Source organism: Larus michahellis, chromosome 14 (genome assembly GCF_964199755.1).
Source record: "Larus michahellis chromosome 14, bLarMic1.1, whole genome shotgun sequence".
Lineage (NCBI taxonomy): Eukaryota > Metazoa > Chordata > Aves > Charadriiformes > Laridae > Larus > Larus michahellis.
The window spans coordinates 8369553-8383583 of record NC_133909.1 but is presented as its reverse complement, the minus strand read 5'-3'; the positions used below and the strand labels follow the sequence as shown (position 1 = coordinate 8383583).

Sequence of the window (14031 nt, the reverse complement as noted above, 5' to 3'; positions counted from 1 at the left end):
TTTTGACCCTTACCTAATTTTTTTTGGTCTGTGAACCGTTAGCTGTAACTAGTAAAGCTACGTGCCAAAGATCTTCTAATGTTACTAATGCAAATATTCTCTTTCAGAATTTCCACTACTCCTTTTTACATCAATGTCCAAGCACTAAAACAGCATCACTAAGGGATTGGGGGGGGGGGGTGGGGGGGGTGGGAACAGGAATGGAGGACAACGCTTGGTGAATTTTTATATTAGGAAAGCTCATAAGATCTGATTCTGAATTATTTGAATACATTTGTGCAGTGAGGGCAGAGTGTAGGAAATGCAACTGTCTGAACACTTGCAGAGTTGGGAGGCATCATTTATTTCTCAATTTATCATAGACTGAGATAATAATGGTATAGGTTACACATATATTGGGATGCTGTTATAATTCAGATCACTACCAGTACCCGTGTTGGTGGACATACATTTCTGGACGGCAAAGCAGCGCTTTGTCTTTGTAACTTGATTGTGCACAGCAGATTCCGTAGGGAGGCCATTCTTGCAGAGAAATCCTTGCAATTGTGTGTCACTGATGAAGCCCCAGACATTGCATGCATCCAGAAGACAGAGTCACCAATGCAGGCACTAAACCCCATTTCAGTGGTTTTGAGGTGGGTGGGGTTTTTTTTCCTCATTATAAACACAGAAAGCACACTATGATGAAATTTCTTTACTGGCACTATTAGTCTTTGGCCATTTGTACAGTTAAAAAGACTACCAGGCATAGATCAACTTAGTACTGATCTTGTTCACAGTATGCAAGTCCAGAAATGTCAGGGGACAGCCTTTAGATTTATGCTAACACATGGAAGGCACACCAGATTTTTAAATACAAACATCAGGCTGCTGCAATTCTGAAAAGGCCAGAACAACGACCTTACTTTTTTAGTTGACATCTGAAAATTAAGATAGATATCTTTAGGCTAAATAAAGTTAACTAGCCTTTGAAATTCTTAAAAGTACTTAACCGCCTCACAAGTTCATTGGGGTTGTGCATCTTTTTTTAAAAAGTGAGGCTAAAAATTGCAATATAAATGGTAACAGTGTCCAGTGATCCCAGACAAATCAAATGCCATTGTTCTGGGTAAGACATTTACATATGCAGGGAGAGAGATGAACTGCGCCTTCACAATTTAAAAGTTCCATCAAATCATAAAACTAAAAAGCAGAAGGAAAGCTGTAGGAGCTAAGGAGAACCTGGTTAACAATAATACGGTAAGTGCCTAACTGTAGGAGCTTCTGTAACAGAGTTTGTAAAATCTGGGGCCAATGAATATTAGTCTTTTGAATTCTGTGAGTGCCAGTTTAAACAGTTCCAAACCCATATCCCATATGTTTCTTCAAATATTTCAACCCCTGACTCCTCTGTGTTTGGCTCGCGGCTGAAAAGTACAGATTACTTGATGCCCATGGCAAATGCTGTTGCAACAGGGAAATGATGTCAACCCCTGCAATGCAATTCATAACTTGATGTGGGTAAATTCACTTACTGGCAATTTAAAAGAAAACATGCTGGTGCTGTGCCAGTGGGAGCCAGATGGTGACTGAAATTATTAAAATCATGCATGCCACAAACGTCTGAAAAAAATGCACTGTTATAAAATATCCTAAGCGTAGATGGGATCCTAATACAAACCAATTGGTGCATAGAGAGTATTTGCAAACAGTGTATTGTACGATTTGCTACTGTTTAATTGTAACATTTCCCTTCCCTCTTTTCTAGGTTCAACTAATCCATTATAACCATGAGCTGTACACAAACGTCACAGAAGCTGCAAAGAGTCCTAATGGTTTGGTGGTAGTTTCCATATTTATGAAAGTAAGTATTCACTATTATCCATACCTAATATATAGACAATGGACTTCTTTTCCCATGAGCTATAAATCTAGGAATTAGACTATATCATTATACTATAGCAATGCCTAGAGGCTCTGATCTGGAATCCAGAGACAGCATCATCCCAGGAACCGAACACACAATCTCTACTCCAAAGCACTTACAATGTAATGTAAGGAAAATGAAAAGGTATGGGGAGGAGGGGGGAGAGGAATCCTTGCATCATAAACATCACTCATAAGACTTTAGTGACTGTGACAAAAGTTGCTAATTTTGCAGATTTGATAATTCTTCATGAAATGTTATTCATTCAATTAAAAGTAAATCTCTCCCAGTAGGTTGAGGCCCTGGGAAAGAGGGCATGTTTGCTCTTTGGAGACATGCTGATGTTTCAAAGTCAGCACAATAAGTTTTTCTCACAATATAATTTAAAACATCTTAAACTATTAAAACCAAAAGAACATTGGAAGTGTAACTCTTAATATATTCCATTTCACAGAGCTAGAAAAACATGAGTATTTTGTCATCTTTCAGTCTCCATCCTGATGCATAGTTAGGTCTATACATTACAGTGATCTAGCACTGAACTCAAGACTTAATAGTTTACTCAAACCTCCCTAATTACATTGAAGAAACCTTTCACTCATTTTATGTGAAGAATGCATTTCCCAAAAAAAATGTTGTTCATATTCTGCCATTTTTTAATCTCTGTTTCATCAGTCTAAAAGAGCATATATTTTTGAATAAGTGCTTCATACCAAAATATATAGCTTTCATCATCAGACCTTACGTATTGGATATCTATTAATTCCCTTTAGTACTCTCTAATCCCATTTCATAAGGCGAAGTTCCTGACAAAGCATTAACCTTAGAGTTAAAAATACGCTTTTCACAGAGTATGTTGAATAATTAGATATGAAAATTGCCCTTTTATACAGGTCTAATAATTAAGAAAGATATTTGGGTTACCTTTTTTCATCCAAAATGTATTGTATTACGACCAACGATCTTACTTGAATTAGCGCAAAAGGATAAAATTGAAGCAAGCCTTCCAACTGCCCAGCATGCCAATTTTGTCTAAGTGACGCATCACTCGTACTCGCTGAGTTGCACACTTGTTATAACGAGCAACAAAATTTAGTATCTGCCCCACCATATTTTTCTCTAGGCCTCTCTCACTGGCATGAAAAGATGTGTTCCATTTTAAATGTCCAAAGCACTTAGAAAAACTTCTAAGTGGAGAAGTAACCATCTGAATTTCCACCAAACAGAAAATTTCCACCCCAAAGAAAAAACACAACACAGCAACAATGCCTCTATGCCCTCTATCATTTTTCCTATAAGTCCTCTTCGGGATGCTTATGTTAATGCAGACTGAATGTTTTCTGTGTACGTAGACGTGTATGTATATATGTATACATAATTGTGAGTTCATGGGGGTGAAATGTAAGCATTTCATACCTGTATGTAAAACAAAGGGAAGACAGATTTTATTTACAATCTAAATAGTCTGCTGCAACAAAAGTGTACTTTTCAATAAATAGAAAAATAATGGAATACTGTATGAAAATGCTGCCTAATTACATTAACCACCTGCAAACCCCATCAAAGCTGTTGGAGAAGAAACTCGTACTCACGCTTTTATTCGGGCACTAATTTCTATTCATCCTGTTATCCCATCCCTGGGTTTTTTTAAATTTCTTTTTAGATACCAACTTTCTAACAAGTTTTATTAGAAAAATATCCAAGTAATTATTTCCTTTTCCCACAACAATGAAAAAAAGGCAGAAACAATTTGGAGGAGTGGCAGGAGAAAGAGAAGGAGGGAGAGAGAAGGAGAGAGAGAGGGAGAGACAGAGAGTGTGTGTGTGGGCGCACGCCCACGTGGAACAGCTACATTTCCAGAAAGGAAACATTTGTGAGAAGATTTTGACGTTGTACACTTTCTCTTCTGTAGGTATCTGAATCATCAAATCCATTTCTAAATCGTATGCTTAACAGAGACACCATAACAAGAATAACATATAAAAGTAAGTTGGTTTTTTTTTTTATTTACTATGGCTAACAGTTGTATGATTTTAGTATCAAATAATGTATTTAGCAATCCACTGAAAAAAAAAAAGCACTTCATTATGGGCAAAAATTACAAAGTTTGCATTGCCAGCAACTCTGCATGATAAACTCGGGAACCTGAGAAATCTAGTAAGGTCATCACTTCTTCAAATGAATTTTGAACTTCAAAGTCTATTTTATGTTTGAACAAGCAATAAATTAATGAAATTATACTTAAATACATGTGCTGTGTTCACACAGAATACTCAGGAGAAACTGCCTACTGTTAGCAATAAAAGTAACGTGCACAGCAGCCTGGATTGTATCAGATCAAGTTATGTCAAGATCTGCATCATTAACTGTGGATTTAGTATTCATTAATACCTTATTTTTGTACAGAAAAGTTATGCCATTTCTATTCAACTATTGCTGTACTTAATGGATATAAAAAGAGGTCATTAACATAGCATGTGTATTTGCTGTATTCAAATTTGGAAAGCCTTTAATTGATAATGCTCAATAATTCCACGTTAGCGTATTGAACTTGTGGAAAACTGGAGCTTAAATGTCAGTGAAAATTAGGCTAGTTTAGAGAAAGTCATGAAAAATACATATATCTCAATGGAACAAATTAAACCTCTTCTCCTGAAAACCTTATTCTCTTTGTCAAATATTCACTTGAATTCCAAGCAACCATTGAGTTAATAAAACAAGTTAAACGATACCAGAGTTTAAATTCCAGAAAGTACACATCAAACTGAAAAAATAGGAAAAGTATTGTAAAACTCAGCCTCCATTTGTTATTCTGTAAACAACGACTTACAATTTTTTTATAAACTTCATCAATTTTTCTTTTGATTATGAAAGCTGGGAGAGAGTTGTTCACAATAACGGGAATGAGACTGGTTTTCAGGACTCCAGGATTTGGTTCACAATTCTGATAGCATTTGTCTCAGTTTACCTTTCTGTAAATTAAATACATTGTACTATATACTCTACAACAACTTTGCATCTGAAGCTCCAGAGATCTCAAATACCCATTTAACTTCAACAAAAATCACTGAACTTGAGGTTTATGATGGAAAGGCTTGGAGAGGTTTCTCTACACGTCACTAAACTACAGTCTCATTTCTTTCCATGGAATCCATCTTTTCGTCCTTCCTGCAAAGCCAGGATTGTAAAAAGAAAAAGTGTAGATTTGAGATCAGTATGAAACGAAAACACAGAATTTAACCACTAATTCCTGAACAAGAGAGCACTAGAAAGACTTCAAGTCTTGCCACCCCATACAGAATTTGAAGAATGGAGCCAATCCAACCCCATTCTGAAATAGATAGTTCCTTGTCCTCTCCTAGAACACGCACCTTTCTTCCCACTGATGTTTCTCTAATTTTACCTTACAGTTAACAAATTTTCTTACATCTTTGGTCCAAATAAGAGGCCTCTATTATGATAAAACTCTATTCTCCATGATACGTGTAGAAAGGAAAGTGACAGAGGGTTCCCCTCAGAACATTTTTTCCAGATTGTTCTATCAGTACGAAACATCAGTATGAAAGCAGGAGATCAGCCCAGTTTGTAAACTGCCTGTCTTGATTCCTTGCAAAAACAGCAACACCGTTCTGTAAGAGCTTCCTGCCTACCAGTGCTGCTGCAGCATCCTGGAGATCGGCCATTATCATTAAGGCTGTACGTGCTTTTTCAGGCTCTTTCACTCCCAAATTACATATTCCTGGCTGCTGTCTGGGGACCAGCCAGAAGATCTCTGACTGTACCACTGAGGAAGCTGCTTTTCCCCACGTACACACACAGAGACCTGTCAGGTCTCGCACACTGAATGAGAGAAGACTCCTGCCTCATTTTTCCCATCACAGCAACTCTATCTCATGCATTTACATGAGTGTCACAGCCTTTTTTGCGCTCCTTGGCCCCACATGCTACAATGGCTGGCCAGCAGAGCAAAGACTGGACAACTTGTGGTGGCTGAGAGCAGAGGAGAGGCCATGACTAAGCATACGCGGGTCCACAGGGGCAGGAAGGCACCTGCAGCATCTCTCCCTTGTTGCATCTTTCGGCATGCAACCATCGCCCCCAGCAGGAAGCAAGCATACCCTCCCAATACAAAATACTTCCTTTGTGCACTGCAGGTATAAGTGGGCACCCCTCTTCTCTGGAGCTGGCAGCAGCCTACAACCTTTCATCGGTTGTTTTGCCTCTTTAGAAGGAAAATGCAATTCCAATCACACATAATTTGCGTTTACTAAATGAAATTTCGCATGAAGATGAACACATAACATAGGCTGCAGAATCAATGATTAACAGACCTGCTTTAATTGTTAACCACCGTTATCACTAACAAGTTCATGTGTTAAAATGAAATCCTTGGCAGATACAATGCATATAATATTCTGCAGGGCACTGGGTTACTTACTGTAGTAACAAGTATTGACTGGGAATTTTTTAGTGTAAATTGGGAATGTGAAAGTGTTATTGAAAGTAATTTTGCAGTTGTCTTGTGTGATGGATTATAGCATCATTGCTGAAAACTAATTTTACCTCTTAACGTTACGAGGATTTCTATTCTGCCTTTAGCCGCTGGAGTTTTTTAGCTTGTGCTTTAGGGGTCCACTCCTGAAGTCAATACTCAGCAGGCTGCTGACAAAATGACCAGTCCCAGTGTGCTCCATAGGAGTGTGGAGCGAATGAGAAGTGGAGCATAGGTTCCGAGTCAGGACAGTTAGTAAAATAACTAAAGTACTTTTTTTCTTTTTCTTTTTTTTTTTTTTTTAAAGAACAGCAACAAAATGAAGAGCTATCTATGCTGCTGCATGAAATTTCCATGAGCAAAACGCGTTAAAAGGGGAATTTCTACTCTTAGATATTAACGGCTACAGTGAAGTAAAGTGGACCCCATGGAATTTTTAAGCAGATTTTAAATGCTTATTTTATTCCGTTATCACAGCCCAAAGAATCTACTGTGAACTAGTTGAAACAAATGTTCTTTCAAACAGGCTTTAGTCAGAAGCTATGTGAATACCTCTAAAGAAAAACTGCTTTCATATTGCTCTTTAAGTACGACATTTCAGGGGATAAGTTAGCTTTCTTTCAGAACAGTTATGCTACATTAGCTTTTACTCAGTGTTTGCTTAACATTGGAAAGTAGTAACATTTTAGATCCCCAAAATTCCATATGAAAATTTAGGCTTGCCATTCCTCACCAAGATACTGCCCCATTTTCAGCAAGGCAGAAGGGCTGTAAAATTCTGAATTTCCTCAAATGGAATCTTTAACTTTATAGATAGGGTGCAAGTGAATAAAATGTTCCGATTTTAAGAGATTATCCTGAAAATGCTCAATCTTAAAGATTTCTGGAAATAAGAGACTTAATTTCTCAAGGTTCATGTTTCGGTTTGCTCTCTGAAGGACTGAGCTCTTGCAGCTCCTGTCCCAAGCAGTAAAAGCTCAGCAGTCTCCAACCAGGCCACAGGGACTGACCGCAGGTGCTCAAAATGGGCCTCTGTCAGCCTGGGTCAAAGGGACTTGTAAAGGCTGGTAAATGGAGAAACTCTGTTTCAGGATTAAAAAACTGAGGATGTCTACATTCCTGACCCTGTAAATCTAATCTAGTTAGAGCTGCACCTGCCCTTTTCAAATTATCATGATATGAACTTCAAAATCAAACGGACCTTCCTTCGTTCAGTAAATAATATATTCCTTGTAAATAGTATTGTTTTGAAGAGAACATACATAGAATTTGCTGTGAAAGCAGACCCTACGCGCCTGTTACAAACCTGGGGATAAAAGAGGATTTCCATTATTTGCTAAGAAAATTGTCAGAGTCAATGCCTTTATGTAAATGAATATGAAATCTAATCCGTATAGAGAACAGTTCATGAGTTCAGAAACCACCCTAAGGCACAAGCAGATCAAGATAAACAGAACATGTGCTGTAGATAGGAATGATGCTGAGAATCTAGTAAAGGCTGATGGGTTTATTAAAGGAAGTTTATTACTGGCAAGAGATCACCCGTGGTGACTTTGACCTACACTGAACTACCTATTTTGAACTACATACTTACAATAAACATCAGACAAGACATTAAAGTGTTACATCGAGTATTAGTGCCAACCCACCAGTTCTGTTTCAGTTCCAGAATGGGAAACTTTTATCAAGATGTGGGGAAAGGGAAACAGCAGAGCTGTTCATGGGAAAAATGTTGATAACCAAATGCTTATTCTGTAATCTTTTCTCAGGCCATTCTCGTGGAGTCATCTGACTTCCCGTGGGAATAGAACCCATATACAGGCAGGAATAAATACTGCTTTTACTTGGCCAAACTCTTTTATTTATTTTTTTCATTCACCCCTATCTTCCCCTTTTCCTCAATGATATTTTCCTCCACTTTCCCATTAATCACAACTGATGGATTTTGACACTTAGCATAATTCACTGTCTCTCCTTAAACATATCCCAAGTGAAGACAGAGGCAATGAACTAGGTTTGGAGCCACTTCACTGCTGGGTGCTGGTGCGGGAGATGGCCACATATTTTGTAGGTCCTCAGTATGCAAACAAGATAACCTAAGCAGTTGATCAAAGCTCAGAAAGGCTAAGGAGAACATCTCTCCTGATTTTGAGAGCACTGGCATACGTCGGGCTTACCTGAATGAGTAGGAGAACCATGCCCCACACTGCTCTCCCACTCTTACATGCCACATTCCACCACCGGAGCATTATTATATTCTGAGAATGACTAAACACTGTAAATCCACAGACAAAAGTTAAAAGCCCATATCAAAGTAATGAATTACTTTCTCTATTAAAGCAGTGTGAGGCAACTCCAAAACCCCCATGATTACCTGAACTAATACCAGCAGTAAATCTGTTTCTGTATCTTCCATTTGACAGGTAGTCCTATTGCTAATAATCTGTGCACTGTTCCGAATACAAATTAGTCAACTAGAACGTGGCACACACAAAATACGTATATACGTATCATCAATATCCCTCATCTGTATTAATCTTTAGTTAGCTTTCCATCTCGTAGCAAATATTTCGGGCATATTCTACCTTGTTTAAATCATTTTAGCCCAGCCAAAGTCAGTATGGATGAGACAAAGCAGATTTGGTCCTTAGAGTTTGACTGACTCCATGCCATTCGGAGCTAACACACCGCTCCCCATGGTTCATAAATAATGAACAGGATGTTCATGCGGGAAAGGGAGAAATATACGATGACTCATTGAAAACAGGCACTGGGCTTGAAAAGATGCATTCATTCTCTTCTCGTGTAATTCTGGCAAAATTACCGCTGCGCTGCAAATAATGTTTTAATGAATAGGACACAGGTGTAGTCAGTCATCTCTAGCTGTTAAAGTTTGACAGTGTTTTGACTCTAAGAATATAGCAACAGTTTTGCACTTTTGTCTGGAAAATTTTAGATTTAAAAAGACTGCGTATCCCAGGCCATGGGCCAGTGAAGGCTGAGCATGTTAAAAAAGGTGACAGTCAGACACCTACAAGACGCAAACAGTATTTTCCCCTCTACTTGAGGATCTAGCTACACGGTATGGCAACTACCCTGGCTCGAGCTGCAAGAGCATGGCAGAAAGACATATTTCTGACAAACCTGAAAGGGCCTGCCAAGATTATAACAAACACATTTAAAATATGAAATAACTGTAGGGCACTGGTCAACGTGGTATAAGTGTTACACTCTCACCTCGACACTTTAACTGATGCTGTAGCCACTAATATTGCTACCCCAGAAGCCTGTAGCATGTTGACTGCACTATATCAAAAATAATAAAAAAAAGTCACATTTGCTTTGCCTGTGTTGTTTGATTTTCTGTTGCCCAAGACAGTAGTCTGCAGTCCTTGTTTTTTCCATTAGATAGTATGAGACAAGCATTTTGCTCATCTAAGTTTTGTCCTTCAGCTATAAGATGTTAAATTCAAGTTAAATTACTCTCCTCTTTTTTTAGTTCTTATATGCTTCCTTGATCGCTTATATTTCTTTCCTTGGTTCCATTTAAAAATCTTTTCCCAATGGCAAGGAACTGTTTATCAGCTTTAAAAAAAGAAAAACACACAAAAAAAAGCCATACACAAACCCAAAACCCATTTAAACTTACAGTGGATGGTACATGAAACACATCAGAGAATCCAACAGAAATGCCTAAATTATTGACATTGACCTAAAAGACGCACTTTCAGCATTTTTCTTTAGTCTGAGCAGTATCTTCTATTTTATTTATGCTATCTTCTTTGCCAGTTCATCTTGTATATTGAAAGTGGAAACACGCTTAAATATGCAGGTTTCAGTGCCAGTGTTTTAGCACCCACTCTGTAAATGAACCATATTGAACACACTACATGCAAGTGAAAGCATGCAAAGAAATTTCACAACACTATGGCTCGTAACCAGCCCGGCTTTCTCCTAGATACACAGTGTCAGTAGCGTATAACAAGTGAAGTGTGTATATCCCTGAGTATTTTCTATTAAGGAACTCCTACAGCCTAAGATTTGGCAGGAAAATCTGAGCTCCAGTTTTGACAGCACTGCCAAAAATATTGTAGGGCCAGCATTACACAAGGGAAATAGTGCACATAGTACAGAAAAGGCTGAGGAACTTTGATGAATTTTGAAAGATATAACCATCTCTCATTATATTTTGGTACATATGCAGAGACTGAATTCTGTTGCAGAGGGATACCTCATTAATTCCCAGGGAGGCTTACAATAAAAGCAGGGACCCTAGTAAGCTGCTTTCCGGACGTACTTTTCCACCCCGATTTTAGCATTCTGAGTGAGCTTGCACTGCATCCACCCCCACTGTGCACACGAAAGGCCAGCAGGCTTCATTGAGCAGCTTCATTATCATGCATTAACCTTAACTTCCTCCTGTGGTAGAAGGGCAGTTAAGTTTTAACACTCTTGGCGTTCCCAAGGCTTTGTTGAGCAAAAATTGTTAATCACTCCAAAATACGGTAAGTCAACATTTTCCAAAGACTGCTGCATCTAAATCAATAACTGCAACTTCAAAAATCTTTTACCTCCAGTTATTAAACGTGATTCGGGGTTTCACTGTGAATGCTTGTGCTAAACTCACAGAAGGCGTGCACGGGCATCTAAGAGCAGAACTCAATCCAAGAAGGTTTAGTGAATTCATGTTACTTGTTCTTGTCCAAACTGCTGGAGCATTCAGAGATGTATGTTCATTGTACTTCGTATTTCAGTAAAACTGATGATGTTCTGGAATAAGGATTGTACATAAAAAGGGTGGGATATTTTTACATGGTTTTTTTTGTGAAGCTATTGTTTTATCTTAATTGTTTTCCTTCTTTATTCTCTAGATGATGCATACTTACTACAGGGGCTTAATATTGAGGAACTTTATCCAGAGACGTCTAGTTTCATTACGTATGATGGGTCAATGACAATTCCACCCTGCTATGAAACAGCAAGCTGGATAATAATGAACAAACCTGTCTACATAACAAGGATGCAGGTAAAAATAATTAAAAAATTACTCGATCTAGTATCTGTACAAAAGAATATTTTAAACATATGTATTTGTAGCTTTACATACAAAATTAGATTCAACCTTTTGCTGTAGGGATCTCTGCCTGCAATTTATACCATTTGCAAAAGTATTTAAGAGTTTTTTGCTAAATTAAAAATATTAACTATTTAGAGCTCCCTAATTATCTATACAGACACACACATACTTTGAGGTGGGCCCTGCTTGCAGTGAGGGTTTGAACCAAACGGTTTCCAGTGGTCTCTTCCAAACTAAATTATTCTATGATTCTGTGAATAGATATATGGGGATTCTAAAACAAGTATAGCAGTGTTGTACAAAAATAACTGAGATATAGTATAACATAGGCCATTCTTGGGTCAGAAAGAAACGGACAAATTGTGAGTGACACTTGTGGCCATTTAAATACATATGGATAGCACGTTGTGTGACAGAGATCCAATATACTGGACCTTCTTGAAAATAGATCAGCAAGTGCCTTCTGATATAGAATAAGATGACAGGATAGATATTGCAAGTATCTTCAGAAAAATCAGATTGGCAAACTGAAGCCCCTATTAGAAAGAAGTATGATAAATTATGCAAAAGAAAACACAATTAAATTAATTTCATAGTAAAATTATGCTGTTGAGGAAAGACTCCAGTGGAAAAAATCGAAAAGACTACATTTCTGTATGACTCACTCACAATCCAAGGCCTAACATCAGAAAACAACAAATTTAACACCAATTGCAGCCTTCTCCAGAGCTTCCATCAGCAAGTTGCCTACAGAGCTGTGAGCTGAACTAAAACCTATTCTCTCGCGTACTAGAATCCCAAAGGAATACTTGAACCACCATCTGCCTGTCCCAAGCACGCAGCAGACGCAATCTGGCCTGAGAAATGAAATGAGGAATGATAAAACAACCCTAAATGTTACTTTGGGATTTAAAATCATATTAACATTGTAAATAAGATGACTTTAAAAAGCCTGAGAGATGTTTTATCTTTGTGATATTCCTTCTGTCCAATTTTATCTAGATGCAGCCAAAGCACTTTGTTTCTTTTCTAAATGGGTAATTTGGGAGAACGACACAGCTGAGCACAGGCGAGCATGCTGTACATTCTGAACTTTCCAAGCAGGGGACCCAAACGTTTTCCTACAAGCAATGTTTTTACTTACAACGTTAACGTACAAAACAAAGATTAGAATATTCCTTGAGTCTATGCTAGTACCTATGGGTTATAATTTCACGATACTTACTCCTCGTTATGCTTTACTGGTTAGTTACATCCTCCATTATTAGTGCTGCAAATTGATTTCATGGAATACTTACTAATGACATTGTGTACTCAGACTGATAAAGGAATGCACGGCTCAAGTTTTACCTGAAAGCTGTTAAAGATTTTTACTACGTAAAACCAGCTACTGAATTTCCCCATTTAAACATTAAAAGTCACAACCAAACCTCTTAAATTGTACTCTGACACGGAAAACATTTTTTTCATGATTTTAAACCAAAATATTTTAAAGGCTTCTGATTTACAAATTGCAGGGTTCCCTTCCTCTCTCACCAGTTTCCTACACAAAGTTTGAAAGGTTTTGGTTGACTTGAACCAATTAACATGCTTTTAGCACAGTTGCACAGTCATTATAAGAACCATTCCTGTCTGCTTGTAGTTTGCATCCAGCCACTGCTGGGCACACTGAAAATCCTGGATGAAACAGTAATTCCCTCTGCTGATCCGTAAAAACAGCTCAAAAGCAGACAAGAGTCTACCATAAGAACACTTTAGACGCAGCACAGACAATATCAAGACAGACCTGAAAATGGAGAAAGGATTTCACTTTTTAACATCATTAGTCTCATGACTTCAGCAGCATGACTGTCAGTTATCCTTTCCGTCCTGACTGGCCATACCTGGTCCTTGAGTACCATCATCCAAAACTGCGTCTTCTCAACTGGAAGCTACACTAATAGCTACAAAACTTAGGAAATCAGCTTATGTCATTCATCAGGTTCATTTTCTCTGCACCAGCTGCTGCTAGCTGGTACTCTGGATTCCATTTGTTTCCTGAGCAGCCAAGGACACCTCAACACCATTTTCACTTACTCCACACAAAACTAGTTACTTTCGTTTAAAATGGGGCTCAGAAACAGAGGACCACGGAAGGAACGGTTTTACCTCGCATTAACTCTTTCAACCCACCTCTGACTAAAAATCACTGAAATTCTGTGTAACTTTCATTTATTAAGTAGTCTGTTTAATAGGGTTGTATGTTGTTTGCTTACAGGAAAGACCAGTACTAAAACCCTTTGTTTTGTATTTTGTATAGATGCATTCTTTACGACTGCTAAGCCAGAATCAGCCATCACAGATATTTCTGAGCATGAGCGACAATTTCAGACCAGTCCAGCCTCTCAACAATCGATGTATCCGAACTAATATCAACTTTAGTTTACAGGGAAAAGATTGTCCAAACAATAGAGCACAGAAACTACAGTATAGAGGTACGTTCTACCTCCAGAATAATCCTTTCTATGCTTACACTGAGCTCTTTTCTTTGAGAAATCCAAGTGCATAATAAAGCAT

At 38.1% G+C, this 14031-nt stretch overlaps 1 protein-coding gene and 1 long non-coding RNA gene across 6 annotated transcripts in view; one reads left to right on the top strand and one right to left on the bottom strand.

Annotated features, from left to right (window-relative positions):
- Positions 1–14031, bottom strand: part of LOC141751128 (uncharacterized) — a 118345-nt gene that overhangs the window by 22373 nt on the left and 81941 nt on the right. The window lies entirely within an intron of this gene.
- CA10 (carbonic anhydrase 10) overlaps positions 1–14031 on the top strand; it is a 201871-nt gene that overhangs the window by 186286 nt on the left and 1554 nt on the right. For all 5 annotated transcript variants that reach the window (XM_074607456.1, XM_074607451.1, XM_074607452.1 and 2 more), the window contains 4 exons: positions 1748–1843; positions 3819–3891; positions 11270–11424; positions 13775–13949. In XM_074607456.1, the coding sequence (XP_074463557.1) occupies positions 1748–1843; positions 3819–3891; positions 11270–11424; positions 13775–13949 (499 nt within the window). The remainder of the gene's footprint in view (positions 1–1747; positions 1844–3818; positions 3892–11269; positions 11425–13774; positions 13950–14031) is intronic.